Source organism: Dermacentor andersoni, chromosome 5 (genome assembly GCF_023375885.2).
Source record: "Dermacentor andersoni chromosome 5, qqDerAnde1_hic_scaffold, whole genome shotgun sequence".
NCBI classification, from domain to species: Eukaryota; Metazoa; Arthropoda; class Arachnida; order Ixodida; family Ixodidae; genus Dermacentor; species Dermacentor andersoni.
This window is the reverse complement of record NC_092818.1, coordinates 164,265,323-164,281,335: the sequence shown is the minus strand read 5'-3', so window position 1 is coordinate 164,281,335 and position 16,013 is coordinate 164,265,323. Positions and strand designations below refer to the sequence as shown.

Below are 16,013 nucleotides of genomic sequence, written 5' to 3'. Positions count from 1 at the left end.
ATGAGCTTGGCTCAAGATGTAAAATGTTGTAAACAATCATGTGTAACGAAAACATTTTTTTTTTCTTCATATATTGCCAATTAGCTCCAGTCGCGGTGTTTTGTATTAAATTAATTATAGCTAATTACATCATTTGCGGTCTTGCGCTGACGCACATACCCCGCGCCGGTTGTTCCCTGATACTTCCCTAGTTTCTTCCCTAGTTGCATGAATGACAGCTGTTTCTTCAAAAAGCCCGGCCTGTAGTTTTCATTTTCATTTACGTCCGCTCGTTACCATTACCGTGATTAACCGTCTTAAGCCGCTGCTTCATTGTTTCATAGCCCTTGCGCACCCCTGAATTTCTTGCCGATCTTTATGAACAAATATGCGATTACGAAGCCGCGTCTCCTTCGAGTTGCTGGGTCGCTTGGTCACGTTGCTGACGTTGCTGACGCGGCTGCGTGCGTGTCGCTGGTTCCCGTGGAGCGTTTGCGGGCGGTATCAGCAACAAACAGCAGTGATGTGAGGCAAAATATTGTAGACAGAAATGCGCAGTTAGGCACGTTGACGTGCTCTAGGCGTGCTACGTACAACTACTCAAGCACAAGTTGTTCAGTATTTCGGCATTTGCGCTTTGACATGATGGTGAGTTTATGCTAATCGCACTGCGCTTTATTGACCGCTGTATCGAAGACAAAATGTGCAGTGATAGTAACGTCAAGCATTCTCTGAGTATTTTTGTACATTGGCACATGTCGCTTTCATGATGTAAACTGCTATGCTTATGCATGAGCGTTGTGGTTGAAAGCTCTTTGGCGCGAAGATGTGAAGTATATAAACCGAGAAATTGGGAGCGTTCATCTATCGCTTGCGCATGTAACAATGACTTTACTGGAAGGCAAAAGTTGAAGCCAGTTTTTGTGCAGAATTCAGTATAAAAATTTCGGAGGGGCTCGGACTCCGAAATAAACTCCCTCCCTACCTACGCGTCACTGGCTGTTAGCATATCGGCGTGAACTTTTGGGCTGTTAGCTCAGCTAAGTATCACGAACACAACTGCAAAAAGGACTGTGTATGAGTAGATGTATACCAACGAATCACGCGTGTCTTGGTCGAGGTAAACTTAGTGAACACTGTAAAACAGCAAACCATTTATATCGACTGCAGGATCTTTTCGTCTCTATACGTCGGCGATAACACAAAATGCCGACACCACGGCAGATAAACACGTATATATATGATGCGAAGATGCTTTTTTCACTGTCCGTTCTTTCAGCCTGGCGATCACTAAGTGGTCAAATAGCCGACGCAGTCTATTCGCTAATCTATTGAAATTAGTTAAAATCTTTTCATTGTATTTTTAAAGCGAAGAGAGAGATGAAAGGCAGGGAGTTAACCAGAAGCAAATATCCGGTTTGCTACCCTGCACATTGGTTGCGGTGAAAAGGGGGCTAGAATGGAGGAGGAAAGAGAAAAATACAAAATAAGTTCTAAATGCGTTCACTAAGTCCTGTAGGTCTCAAATATCGCAACAGTGCTTTAACAGTCTTCTTATAAGATGTAGAATGAGTCATGTCTGCGTTGGAGGATTGTGTCTTCCGAAAGCGGTCGATCGTCGAACTTAAGCACTGCAGTAAGTAAACGTCTCTGTGCACAATACTGTGGACGATGGCACATGGCCAGCGTAGCAATGGTAGTGTTGAAGATGGAGGCTTCAGGAAGCAAATCAATTCACAATTTTGAGAGCGCTGTCCATTCTTAAGATATTCGTCGACAAAAAATTCGCATTATCCTGCTTCGATATCGAAACTGGACGCATGAAGAGCGTCGGGCGAACTGCCCACGTGATGCTCCCCGCCTCCTTCGGTTTCTTCACGTCAAATGTTTGACCGCTTGTGCTCGCTGCGTATCATTTTATCTCCCGAAGGTCATGTTCTCGACGTCCTACCGTGTACCGTCGCTTGCAGTGCATGGCGCGCGACGACGGATTGGACGCCTCGGCATGCCATCGTAGCAAGCTTCTCTACGTCATGACAGCGTCGAGGATAACGTGGGCAGTACTTTCAGTGCTGTTAGCTGGCCCCACTTTCGGTACCATAGGATCAGGGGCGTAGCCAGAGGCGAAGGTAGAGGGGGGTGCTGTACACGTCCCCCTCCCCCCCCGGTCCCCTTCTAAAGCTTCCGCGAACCAGAAGGATGCCACCAGCCCAGCACTCCTTTCCTCACCCTTAACCCTTTATTGGCGAGTGTTGCCTACAGGCGACATATTAGAAAAAAAAAGAAATAATAACGGCAGTGAGAAACACGGACGCGACACAGAGAAGTGGGACCACGAAACACGGTGCTGAACTCGCAACAAATTTTTATTGGATGCACATATGTAAATTTCCGCACAACAGGAGTTCGTAAAGAAAGGACAAAAGAACAGAATAACAACAACAAAACACACTCGCATACACACACACGCAAATAAGAAATTCAGAGCACCATGTTGTTTAACAGCAAACCATTAGTGTGAAGACATATACCTCCAGCCCGCTTCAAAGGGGACGTCACTTAAATAGTGATCGTTATCATGAGATTCGTCGTTTCTTTTTTTCATTTAATTCTCCATGCTTTCTTCCTGATTACGTTTGCCGGAGGAGGTATCTATACCTGGGGAATGACGTTGAAGGAAATACACCCAATGGACTTCGCGTGTGCGAGAATATGCCCAAAATCGGTTTATTTTGCCTATTTATTTATAGATTCTGTCGGCCCCACTCAGGACCAAGATATGAGTGGAATAGGATACATACAAACTATACAAATAATTCACAATTAACGTGGCAACAAATCAGTAGGTAACAAACATGGAAACTGTAACTCGTTAAAAGCACTTCCTGTTGGGCTACTTGGTAGCTGTTCATTATAAAATATAAAGACTGTCCCGCTCTCTTGTGTGTGTCCGTTTATTTGGCGTCTTTATATTTTATACTGTAACTCGTTATTTAGGTACAACGAACGCAATGAATAGTCTGTGACACATTGACATTGTTTCCATGCAAAGACACCAGTTTTACAAAGGTAGATGCATCGCCGTATGGAAAATAATTACTGAATGCTTGTTGCGTTAGCCCAATGTTCAAGAATTAACCAAGGAGTAGAACACAATATCAACAGAATATGAATTAATATTCAATGACAAAATAGCAAAACATGCGTGCAGAGTATATAAATCACTCACAGTTGACTTGTTAACAAATAAATAGGCAACAATGTAAGCGATAAGTCCTTATTTAGGTGCCGTGAACGCAATTAAATAATGTTCAACGACAAAATGACACTATTCCATGCAAAGGCACTTGTTTTAAATGTTTGATACAGCGCGTATGAACTATAATTAGTGAATGTTGCGTTAATACAATAATTGAGAACCAAGAACACATCCTGGTAAAAAAAAAGGGGGGGGGGACCTGAGCAGTATTTCGAAAATCTTAATTCTACACATTTGCAGTGTTTATTCCTAGTAATTAGTACCGGGCTCGCAGCGTAAAAGAAAGGAAGTGCGGACAAGACAGATGATGTTTATTGTTGTGTGGCAAAATACGACTCAAAGGGTGTAAGCTTTTCGTACACTCTTAAAACAGTTGCACCCTTTGGGGTGTATATTTGTCCCACAACAATAATCGTCATCTGCCTTGCTTGCGTTTCCTTTCTTGAAAACTCGACGCTCGCTACTTTCCTGTCGAGAATGCTGCGTCACACTGATAACGCGCATGCCGTTCGTGACTGGGAAGTACCGGGCTCGCAGCGTTAAAGAAAGGTAACGCGGGCAAGACAGATGACGATTATTGTTGTTGGACAGGATACGCCCCAAGGGGTGTAAATTTTTCTAAGAGTGTATAATGCACACTTTTAAGTAAATCTACACCTTTTGGGGTGTATATTTGCCACACAACGATAATCGTCATCTGTCTTGCTTGTGTTTCCTTCCTTGAAAACGCTGCGTTCGCAACTTTCCTGTCGAGAATGTTCTGTCATGCTGATAACGGGCATGCCGTTCGTGACTTGGAAGTACGAGGCTCGCTGCGGTAAAGAAAGGAAATGCGGACAAGACAGATGGCGATTATAGTTGAGGCAAAAGGGTGTAATTTTTTTTTGGGGGGGGGGGCTTAAGAGTGTAAAAAAAATTTACGGCCTTTTGGGTGTATATTTGCCACACAACGATAATCGTCATCTGTCTTGCCCGCATTTCCTTTCTTGAAAACGCTGCGCTCGTTACTTTCCTGTCGAGTATGCTCTGTCATGCTGATAACGCGCATGCCGTTCGGGACTTGGAAGTACCGGACTCGAAGCTTTAAGGAAAGGAAATGCAGGCAAGGCTGATGACGATTATTGTTGTGTGACAAATATACACCCCAAAGGGTGTACATTTATCTAAGAGTGTAGGACTGGTACACCATTTCCAGCTTTGACGTGAGCGCCTTGGAGTGCTGATGTGTAATCCATTATGGAACGCACAACAGGCTCCTGCTGAGCTTAATCACGGCCAATACTTCCCCCCTTGTAAAGGCCTCAAAAATACGGAGGAGCGCTGGCTTCTCCGTCTCTACACGAATACAGTACTGTGCCCTGACCCTACCCGAGAGGACTGGGAGGCCGCCCTGCTCGGCTGCTCAACCCTCCAGGACCAACGTGCCCTGGTGGCCCGAGCCAAAGCCGCTGCAGAAGCCACGGAGATCCAGGACTAGGGACCCCCCCCCCCCCCCCTAGACTTTGTAAGGGCTGGGCCCTTAGGGCTCAGCTCACACCTCTCCTGTAAATAGCAGAAATAAAGTTTGCTCCGAGGTTTACGACAGTATTGTCTGGCGAATAATGAAGCATTTAAGGTTCAATTAGCTTTTTAAAAAAGTCTTGCACAAAACCTTAAGGCGTCCTGGGAACGTTATAAAGAAAGTGCAGGAGAGCTCTGCCACACCTTTTTCTTATTTTTTGAAGAGCGCTACAGCCAGAAGACGGATGGTCTATGGCGGCCCCGGAGTTTTCGCTATACGACAGCGCTCGTCAGCCTAAGCCGATATATGATCTCTTCGTGAGCCGGCAACATCGGGAAAGCTGACGTGTGGACTGCGCATTACGACTGCGCAGAGCGTCTTTTAACTAGGCGTAACCTCCATTTCAACGTTCAAATGAAATTACTCTTGTTCCGTGGCTCGCAGCAACTCGAGCAGAACGGACGAATGCAGGGAAACTTGCTCTTCGCGCTGTTGATTTAATAGTAGCGCCGTGATCAGGGGAGCAGCAATCTACTAAGCGCTCAGATGCTTCGTTTGTTCCAATTTGGTTACGTTTACTGCATGCTTATGGCGAATCCACTCCGCTTACTGAATGAAGATACAAGACGCTGGATCGATGAACGCATTTTAAGCAATCGGAAGGTAGTGTTTCTTTTTCAGTTTTCTTTTTTGCATTCTTGCTTCTTTATTTCGTCCAACCACTTCATGCAATTGGCAATAATCCGCTGCGCTGGCCCAACGGTTCCGGCGTCCTGTTCTTGAACGAGTGTTGCTATTAGAACACTGTCGAATTCCATTATATTGTCAAATTCCGCCATGTTGACGTTTTGAGCCAATCAGAGCGGCCGTAGCAGCCCTGTCGGCCAATCATAGTGGCCAAGATGGCGAATTCGACATAATGGCTGAATCTGACAGCATGCAGAATGTGCCCTGGCTAAGCTGCGCTTTGTGACTGAAACTTCCTTTCTTTGCAGCAGCATTCCGATGCTGCTGTCGGAATGCAGAAATGCTCATGCACCGTTATTTTGGTGTACGTTCGGTTAAAACAATGGCAGGAGGCATATATTTGATAATAATTTTCATCATCCGATTCTATCCTTGTCTATATTCATCCGCCCCACCGAGCGGCTGCTATAGGCGATAGCGGAGGTGTGGTTGTCAAAGAGAGAAAACAAAGAGAGAAAATGATTGAAAATGAAAATAATCGTAGTGAGATACTTCCCCAAAGGGCCGAAATTAGCTCTGCCAGCCGTCGTTCTTTTTTTTTTACTTTTTGTTGTTCACTTTCACCGTATTGTCGCTGTTACCATGCAGGTTGTCGCTCAGAGCAAGATGCGCCTACAGGCAGAATCTTATATTTGTTGAACTTTGTCGCAAATTCTATAGCAGAGGAGGCGTGTTTGATCAGAATTTTCGCGCGTCGCGAATAATGTTGGATATTCTGGAACGTACGCAGGCATCTATGCGGTGAGTCATGTGTAAATCACGGACGCAACTGACCAGTGAGATCAGATTTCGACGGCTGTGCTAGCCGCTATCGCTGTGGTTTGAATGCTGCTTCTTTTTCTAGGCATATGTTTGCCCAGTAATGAGTTAACTTCTGAACTCACACTCTTGGCAGTATTTGCCGTTCTTAACCGACACTACAATGTCACAATGCGTTCAAGTTTCGCTTTTACTGTAGCCTTCTATATGTGAATTCAAGTGTTAATGGGGGTCCTTAAAAACCGACGTCTCAATTTTTTTCTCTTCATGCGCTGCTTCTGCAACATACTCAAAGCAAAAACAGGGGCTGACAACGTGAAAGCTTACTTGCGTGATAACGTGAGTGGTGGTTTCGACTCCGTACTCAGCCTTTGCTCGTTTAACTCTTTCAGAAACAGTTTCCTTGGACCGCAGCCGCGACGAAAGCGCTGATCCTGTTTTTTCGTGACCATGAGAACTTGTACAATCCGGAACACAAAATGTACAAGAACCGAATGATTCGTGACAAGCATTTGGGAACCATTTCTGCAATAATTGGTTGCACGCGTGAGTGCATTGTTTGTTCTTACTTTTTTTTTCTCGCTCTCTCTCTTCTCCGGATGAGGGTTCGATGGTAGTCTTGTGTCAGAGAAGTAATCGTGTTGTAACAATAACAGCGGAACAATTCGTCTACGTAAAAATGATAGAGGTCATCAGCGACTTGCTTTTAACAAATTTTCTTCGCATCATCTCGAATTCAATCTTTTTTCATGCTTTCTTCATATGCTAAGTCGCTCTTGCTGTTCTTGTTACCCTGTGTACGCGAGAGAGAGAGGGACCTGTCAATAGAGAGCCCCGTAAATGGAAACTGGAGAGGTTTGCCTAAATTGGAATTAAACTTTAAAATGTTCACTCCTTCTCAATCTACTAACGCGCCGCCGAATGGGCTGGCGTCAGTAGTATGTTATCGCTGGTATATATATTCTTTATTTGCAACTTTCTGTTGCATTTATCGTAAATAGCAAGAGCGTCGATTGTAATGCGTGCCTAGCCGGTACGGCATCGCACGCTAGCTGTCAGTCGTCATTGTGCTTATGGTTAAAATTCGCTTTATATTTCTCTCTCTCTCTCTTTTTTTTAGCCGAGGAAGCGAAAGCGCGGTTTCGAAACCTGAGGACGTACTTCTTCCGCGAAAACCAGAAAGTAAACGCTTCGAAATCTTCTGCAGCCGGTGCCGCTTGCGGTGAGACTTACTGCTCCCAGTGGGAGTTTTTCGAAGACCTGACGTTCCTGCGCAGTTGCCACCACCCTCGCAGTCATGCTGCCACTGGACCTAATAACGTTCCCCAAGGAGTCGACGAAACTGATCCCATAATGGTAACGGACGAAGCCAGTAACGAGGCTGACGCCGTCGCTGAAGCTGGCGACGGTAGTGGAGAGCCAGGAGTTTCGCCGGAAGACGATGATGCGTATGACGGCGAGAGTAGTCACGCTGCCGAAGTTTTAGCCGTTCTGTCGCAGGAGCCGCCGCTAAAAAAGTGGAGGAGGCAGTTTGAGGTGGCGGAACACTTCAGAAGAGAGGACCGGGAACCTCCTCAATCGGCGCCCTGCCGGCAGGTCTCGACGAACGACGGCCCCAAGGACGAAAATTACTACTTTGCCATGATGATTGCTCAAGAGCTTCGTCACCTGGAGCCGATAAGGAGGGACATGCTGAAACTCAGGTTGTTGGAAACGGTGTTGCAGGCCAAGCATAACGTCATGTTTGAGAGGTCAGCTTCTGCCGGCTTAAGCCCGCATGGTTGATTGGTGACAGCGACCGTAACATTTTTCGCTACGGTATTTGCGGGGTCGAGACGCACTGTTTGTAGAGCCGTTTTTGCGGTGAAGGATGCTTGTACACAATTTTGTTTCTTAATAAGAAAGCATTACATGCCCCATTACGCGAAAATTTGTCGACGTGGCCGAAAGGTGGTACCAAAAATGACCGACGCCGCAGGGAGTAAAAGCACGTCAGAAAATTCTCGGATTGACGTCACAGTTTTCAGGGAGGTTCCCGTAAACATAGTAAATTAATCGATCTGAAAAGAAAATTTTTTTAGTTTCGGTGTGGGTGGAAATCGAACCCGGCCTCCGGAGTGCGAGACGAGCATTCTTCCCCGACGCGCGCGTGCGTGCGTCATTGCACACGTCACGTTTTATTGCGATAGCAATTGCATGGACGCCGCAAGCGAATGTTTGCCGTCGTCGCAGTCGCCGCGAGGTTCCGTATACATTTAGGTATACGTGCGCTATAATTGCCATGCTATATGGAATGCGGTATCTGTGGGTTATATTGTCGCACCATTCCATCACTAAAGTTGCTCTTACCAGGTTTTACATTCCTGACAAAATTATTCCTCAGTATTTTGAGAACGGCATCCCACAAATAAATGTCACCGATAACGCGTGCTTTCTATCTTAAATCTTCTCAGACTTAAATATTGAAAGTGAGAAACGATGACAGATGTGTAACCTAAAAATGATAATTTTATTGGTGTGACTGTGCACTACCTCCGCGATCGGCCCGCGGAAGAAGGTTTAAACGGAAAAGGAAAAAGACATTTAACCAAAGGCACTATAATGCTTTCTCATTCCCACACGTAAGCAATCGTGCCTCTGCCGAAATTCTTTTTCTTTTCGTGTACTTTTGTATAGTGTTGTAACTTGTTAACCACGAGGCTGTCGGCATGCAATGCAACATAATTCTTTTGTGTCATTTTTTGAACAGTATCAGTGTTGAGGGGACCATGTTCTGACTATAAAAGTAGTGTACGTGTACTTCCCCATTTTGTATTGAGGTTGAGGCCAGTCTAGGGTTCAACACGGGTTCAGCTCCCGTCTGTATTAGCTGGATGAGTCACCGGTGCTTTCCTTATGATCTCTAGCAACGCATGTTGAAAGGAAACGACAGCGCGTTACACGAAATGGTAAAGACAATTGCAAGCGCAAGCGTTGCATTAGCCTCGTCTTCACGTGTTGCTATTTCCTTCTAATATGCAAACCCAACTAGACCCAATTCGTCCCTTGTCGCCGCAATGCAGATCTCGACTCTTCGTTTGAAATGACGTATTCATACATAGTACACGAGCACACAACGTGCACGAGCACTAGCACAAACAAGTAACTAAAGTGTCAGGTTACATTGTTGTTACTTAGTTCGAGAAGTAACTATTGCGTATTCTCCAACTGTACAGGCAGCCGGCACCACTGCAAGTCAACAAATGCACCACAGTACTCTTCATCTTTATAGAACTGTGCAGTAGTATACGTATAGCGCTGCTTCTTATAGTTCATTGCACAGAGGCGAGTGGCATGTTTTCTGATCGGCAATGCAACCATTTTCATTCTAAGGCTTTGGAGGACAAGCTTCCTTTCTACTCATCTGGCGTGTCTCGGACTGCAGCTACCAATGCTTCGGACCGAGCCTTCTAGGACTAACTGCGGCCTAAACAGTAACTTGCTGCATCGTTGCGGAGAAAATGAGTTACTGTTCATATAGCTGCGGCGATATGCCATAGTTATCGGAAGTGACATCTAATAGTGCAGGATTTTTCGCTTTGCAAGCGTGCGTGGACATTACGAGAAACAATGTTTCCAAGGGACCTCTGGACTAGTGCTCACTGGACCTCTTTTACATAGAATGTGAGTGCTTGAGGAATAAGATCCCCCGACATATTGTCCAAGAATATGTACATATATACATAAGACATTGTGTTCTCTAGATGCGAGAGGATGAAAAGTCGCAAAAATTTAATGGCCCACTTTCGGGCCCAAAATTGCGATTTTTTTTCCTCAGATGCAAAGAGCGACAAAACACAATCGTTTCAAAACAATTTTATTTACAACCAGGAAACATGCGTAAGTCGCTGGTTTCGGCAAACATGCGTCGTAATTCTTGTCTTTTTGTCGCTTTAACACATTCACTAACCGTTACATCACGCAGCTGAACCAGCTACAAAAGTGCAAGCAAAAAATCGCGTTAAGCAGGGACAAAAATCAATTCGATAAATCGAAACATGGTGCGGGTACTAGGCGCCTTGATGTTTAGTAATCATGCGAGAGTGGTTTGTACAATGGCATCTGATGAATAGCTTGACATAACCCGTCGTTCTTTGGCACCTCTTCGAAAGAAAGTTGTGGGCATCAGTGGCCACATACAATTTCGCCAGACCAACATAACGCGGGCGAAGTGTTGCTTTGTTTTCCGTTTGTACGTAACATAAATCATGACCAACGTGCCACACACTTGACAGTAAAGCACTTTCGTTGCCATAGCAAAATAGTGTTCGTTGTTTGCGATTATGGTATTTTTGTCTGTTACTAAAATTGGCGCCAACCTTGAGTGAAGAGCTTTGAGCGTAGCCGCCTCACCTGTGTTTGCGCCAGCCTGCTTTCGACAAGAAAAACATATTGCGGCAACAAAAACAATTTCCACAACATGGTTCCTCCGCTTTCTAATTATTAAATAAGCACTCGATTCCTCATATAATTAGTTGTGTGGTAAAAGAAAATTCAGCACAACAGTCGCAACGCAAATTGCCGTTCAAAGTGCAGATTATGGCAGTTGTGGCCACGACAGTGTATTTGTTCCGAAGGCTAAATTGATAAGGCGTGCTGGCGAAGCTTACAAGGAAGGCTAATTGAACAAGCCTGAAATCTTGGCCTTCATTGTTATTTTGATGGTTTAGCAAGAGCGTGGCAGGAGACGTGCAAAGCCTGCAGCAGTAAGGAAGGTTTGTGCCTTAAAGAGGTCGTGTACATTTAATGAAACAAGTGTGGTGTGCGTGGTAAGCAAGGGTATCTCCTCAAGAATATTGCCTAGCGAAAGGTTTTTGTACGTGCCTTGTAATAAAGGAGTGATCACCAATCAAATCCATGCTGCCGCAGCGCCCTCGCTGTCCGCCCCTTTTCCATTTTCCTTGCGTTCACCGCACTCAAAACTATGCACAGTGGCCGTGCCGAACAGTGTTAATCAGCATGGCCATGGCGATTGTGTGGCACGAGCCCTGTGGAGCTGGGGAGTTACAGCACTGGCGCAGTAACATTGATTTCTGCCAGAAGATGACGCCGCCATGTAATGAGTAAAATTTCTATTTGTTTCTAATAATTGGAAAGACCTGTCTTTGGAGGAGGCAGTGTTTGGCCATGATGTTTAAAGAAATCCGTCCAGGAGCCGGTGTGTTTACTCTTGTGCGAGAGTAAACGTTAAAAAAAAAGAAAAGAAAACGCGCAGTTTTCTGTATTGGAACAAGTACTATAGCTGTATATGCTATTGGTTCAAGTATTTTGCACCTGTTGCTTGAATTTTTTAAATAAAGCTCATTTTTCATTTATTGGTTGATTGGTTTGGAAAATCTAAGGAATGGGCAAGCAGACTTTCGGGCGAGATTGTGGGCGCCCAGCTGATGTTCATAACTATGTTGCCTATAGCGACTATGCAAGTTTCTTTCTTATGTTCAGAAAATGTTGAAGCGCTGCTTTAGTTCACTGCTAACGAAATCTAGACGCAGCGCAAAGCAAGGGAAACGAAAAGAACGTTGTGGTACCAGTTCTTCTTGTTGCTCTTTTGTGCTAGCGCGCTTTGGCATGCAACGCAGAAACAGCGTTTCCCCAGAAAACGGGAATACTAACAACTAAAGACGCGAAGATCGTCGCAACATGCAGATGCAACCTTTTCACACGAAGCACGCAGTATTTTTCAGGGTACGAGTCAGCACAAGTCCATTGTGCACAGATAAGTTCGTTGTCCACAAGGCGATGCTTTTCCTGGAACGCGAAGCATAACGAAAAAATGACAATCACTGCACACACATTTTCTACAGAACTGTACAAAAGAAATCGCGGCTATGCGCGCATTGTCTTTGGCGGCTGTACCGAAGCAGTACAGTCCTTCGTCCGCCGCGCGAAATGCGCAATTGAAAAACTGCTGTACACCTAAACAGCCAACAATTATTACAAGTTCGCAAGCCGGCGGCAAGGCGCCGAAACGTCACGTGTTCGTGGCCAGTGTTGCCCGAGAGCAGTTGTCGCAGCGCTATTCTCTTGTGCCGTCTTGACCATGCATGTCTCGTGATCAGAAGTTGTATGAAGTCCCAATTCAGAAACGAACCTGCTCCGTTTGCTGATCTGCTGAATGTTGGCATAAACTCTAGTCACTCTGTGCTGGGAGCCTCGTTAGAGTGGGTGTCCGAACGGAGCTTCGAGTGCTACTCATTCGAGCCAGATCCGTCTCGCGGCCTCGCATCTTGTTACTTGCGAAATTCGAAGACCTGACACACATCCACTGCTCAACTCTCCAAGTGAAAACCTGAGGGAACGCCACAGCTGAATCGGACCTCTCGTAATTTTGCGTATGATCGGTTACCTGAGATTTTAATGTGAGCTAGTTTGTCCGGTGCGTTTGTTTAGCCGCGAAAGAATATTAGCACTTATGACGGTGCCTGCTACACTTGGTCTAGGATCACATCTTTTGTGAACAACCCTATAAGGGATGAACTATCACGGCCTACTACAAATAATCCTGAGCTTGGGAAGTTGTGTCGTAATTAAGTTTTTGACTTCTCGAAATTGCGCTGCTTCTTCTCGCAGAAAACCGCTAAGGGGGCCACAAATACTTACTCAATGCTGGATTTTGGCGCACCTACGACCTGTTTAGGCGTTTTCTTTCTTTTTTTTTTCACAAGTCTATCACAGTCACGGGCGGCAGCCGCGCACTTTCACACAGAGCACTGTAAGAGGCCCGCCGCTGGCCGGGGTAGGAATCACTTGGTGCCCTTTGTCGCTGCGCTGACACTTTAATCAGTTGACGTAGATGCTGACCCAGTCGACGAACTCTGAGACCCGCGTGTAGACTCCGGGTAGAGAAGGTAGCGCGCACTGGACTCCCCACGAGACAAGACCGATGAGGTAGTAGCGGTCGTCCTTCTTGAAGGTCAGCGGGCCGCCTGAGTCACCCTGTTCAGAAAAACGGAAAAATCTGGCGTTGGTATAGGCGCCTTTAATAAGCAAGATCGCCTTCCCTATTGCGTCATTTATCTTCTGAAGGCAGCGAAGGCGATGACTCCGCGAAAGAAGTGCCCAAAATTGTTCAGCGGTTATCTACAGTGCGGAGCATGTTTCTTTTAACGGTTGTTTAATGTGTTGGTCAAACATTTGTTGCTAAACATCTAGTTATGCTGCAGAGCAATGTTGGCAACAACGGCAGTTTTATCCAGTGTGACAGTCTCGGCAAGAAAATGAGCGACAGCCTAGGAACCTTTCTAGCCTTATAGCCTAGGCCAACTTGTGCGCGATGTTTTTTTTTCTTTTTTTTTAATCTTCGCACACATTGGAGCGCCTATTTTGATGCCTCGCTATAATTTTATTTTGCGTGTATGTGTTTTGTTTAGGGGGAACTTATCGTCGCACGGATTATAAAGACAGCTTTGCATTCCTCTGTAGCTTTTTTTTTTGTTCTTGCTTATTGTTGCACGAGTTTTTTGAAGTTCCAAACGCTGATTTGTGTGGTCGCTTGCTGAATGGTGTCGCAGTCGACGCCTGAGTGTGTTAAGCTGCCGAGCTGTGCTTGCGCACCATTTGTCGTTGTTTTAAAGATGTCTACTTTTTCACCTGAGAAGAACAAAAATGTCCGATAACGACGCTAAATGAGCGCCGCTTAATTTGTGACGTGGAACAGTTCTCAAGCTGCTGTCCAATACGTTTATTGGTGTGACTGGGTGTCGGCCACCTGTTGACCAAGAAGTCATCGGCGCTTGTTGAGAATACGTTTCCCAACGTTTGCTGGAATTCAACTGCGACAAGGAGGTCTGCAGCACTTGCGCAGTTGCATCAGCTTTGGCCCTCTCGTTAACTAATGTGGACAGCGCTTACATTCCTATCATGATATTAATAATCGTCCTTGACTACATAGTTGCGAAGCTCTTACAGATATAGAAGGAAATTGCCACAACAAAGCAACGTAGAGAGCAATAATCGCTGTGAGGACTTCGTGAAGGGCGGTCGCGAACTTAAGTTACTGCATTCTAACTGCAACCTACTACAAAGGGCTTTATTAAAATAATGGCGGCTGTACTAAATTAGTGTTGATTATCTCGTCGCATTAATGAAAGTGAGCGGCGTCAACGTTCATGAACTGCTCTGTCATTAGTGTGGCCGATTCATTCAAGTAGGCCAACTAAACCATACTTTAATTGCCCAGGCGGTATAATTTTTTTTTTTTAGTTTTCTGATTATCTGTCACTTCTTTCGTGGGTATTTATTTCAATATATAACTTTTTCCTCCGCAGTTTCACTGTTGCGTAGTTAAGCAATATCGCGATAGCTTATTTAAGCGCTTTGTTCTCTTGTGGCGCAAATAACCAGCAAAGAAGGGGCGATCCTTTTCATAACCTAAAAAATAAAACAAAGAATTAGCACTTAAATACACCGCGCATATGACATTCCTGTTCGCACTTAGAGATGGCTGCAAACGAACTTGCGCACTTCAGACTCTTCTGCAGTCCCCATTCCCCAAACCTGTTCAATGCCACGTAGAGGGAAAATGCGGCACGTGTGAAATTTAGATCATAGAACCGTACGTTGTGCGCATAAAATAAAAAGCTTTTTTTTTTCTTTTTTCTTTTTTGCGCGCACTTGCAGCAGGACGCCGCTGGGGAGAAGCTTGCACCTTCCGCCCTGCGGAGGAAGTCAATTATACACTGACTCCCGAAGTCCGCCGTTAACTGTCACGTTTCCATAGTGTCTGGGTTTTAGCATTTTCAGACTTCGTTTCATGACTGGGCTTCGGTTCCGCGTTCCGCGACACACGGAAGTGCCGTATCATCCAATCCATCGACCTATCCATTCTCACCTGACACGAATCTCGGCCGCCATCCTTGTAGCCGGCGCACAGCATGGTGTCGTAGATCTGCTCCTTGCGTCCCTTGTCCTTGAACCACGTCCGGCATTTTTCGTTCTCTAGCACCTCCACGCTCACTTTTTGCAGGACGTTCGGTATGTAGGATTGCCCTGCGAGCGGCGTAGGAGAAACGCGAGCTCCTTTATCGGTTCCTGTCACCGCAGCTTCTGAGTGAGACACGTTCTGCTTGAAGATTCATTCATTCATTCATTCATTCATTCATTCATTCATTCATTCATTCATTCATTGGTTTAACGCCCCAAAGCTACAGTGGGGCTGAGAGACGACGTAGCGGTGGACTGTGGATTATTCTCATATTCTTCAACATGCATGTAAATATGTGTACTCGAGAGTTTTTGCGCATGATTTCTCCCCCGTCGAATTGCGGCCGCCGCTGTCGGGAATCGAACCCGCGACTTCGTTCTCAGCTGCAGAACCCCATAGGCATCGAGCCACACCGCCAGGTGCTGGGGGACTGCGCTGTGCTGTGCCGCAAACTGCTAAAATGCCAGCAACACAGTCGCGTGCACAGTGCGTGCTCTTATTGTTAACTTTCGATTACTAGAGGAACGAAAATGACCCAATACATAATAATAGGAGCGGATAAAAAGACGTGCCGGGCGTGGCGTTTCTTGCCGTGCACTGTTGCAATAGTCTCTGCTGTATCACATTGGCCTCCACCCAGCGTTATGCCTGAAAAACTAAGACGTGTTCTCAATCCACCACGTGACGTGGTCACGCTACTGGTTCCAGTATATAGGGTCTCACTCGTGTGCTTGCCGACGGCGCTGATGCTGACCATTTTGGTCTCGTATTATGGGCACCGTCATCTTTCAAACGCTGGTCGTGTG

General features: G+C 45.7%; 2 protein-coding genes across 5 annotated transcripts in view; one reads left to right on the top strand and one right to left on the bottom strand.

The window, feature by feature from the left end:
• The first annotated feature begins 88 nt into the window (after nt 1-88).
• Nucleotides 89-11,599, top strand: LOC126531560 (uncharacterized). Of its 2 annotated transcripts, XM_050179123.3 has the most exons (3): nt 258-627; nt 6,638-6,791; nt 7,366-11,599. In XM_050179123.3, exons 1-3 carry the CDS (start codon nt 358-360, stop codon nt 8,028-8,030), a joined length of 1,089 nt encoding a protein of 362 aa, XP_050035080.2. In that variant the 5' UTR covers nt 258-357; the 3' UTR covers nt 8,031-11,599. The 2 variants fall into 2 exon arrangements, 1 of the variants encoding a protein (XP_050035080.2); XR_008612712.2 differs by lacking the exons at nt 6,638-6,791; nt 7,366-11,599 and adding an exon at nt 4,537-4,817 and having other exon boundaries at nt 89-627.
• LOC126531559 (trypsin-1) overlaps nt 10,085-16,013 on the bottom strand; it is a 50,845-nt gene continuing 44,916 nt past the window's right edge. For all 3 annotated transcript variants that reach the window (XM_050179122.3, XM_055071246.2, XM_055071245.2), the window contains exons 7-8: nt 15,115-15,272; nt 10,085-13,220 (exon numbers count right to left, since the gene is read on the bottom strand). In XM_050179122.3, coding sequence (XP_050035079.2) covers nt 13,065-13,220; nt 15,115-15,272 — 314 coding nt within the window. In that variant the 3' untranslated portion in view covers nt 10,085-13,064. The remainder of the gene's footprint in view (nt 13,221-15,114; nt 15,273-16,013) is intronic.

Bases quoted from the DNA above. Each gene is read 5' to 3' on its own strand.
- LOC126531560 (XM_050179123.3), top strand. From the start codon at position 358: ATGAACAAATATGCGATTACGAAGCCGCGTCTCCTTCGAGTTGCTGGG. The intron at 628-6,637 runs GTGAGTTTATGC...TAACTCTTTCAG, and splicing joins ATTTGCGCTTTGACATGATG to AAACAGTTTCCTTGGACCGC. The intron at 6,792-7,365 runs GTGAGTGCATTG...TCTTTTTTTTAG, and splicing joins TGCAATAATTGGTTGCACGC to CCGAGGAAGCGAAAGCGCGG.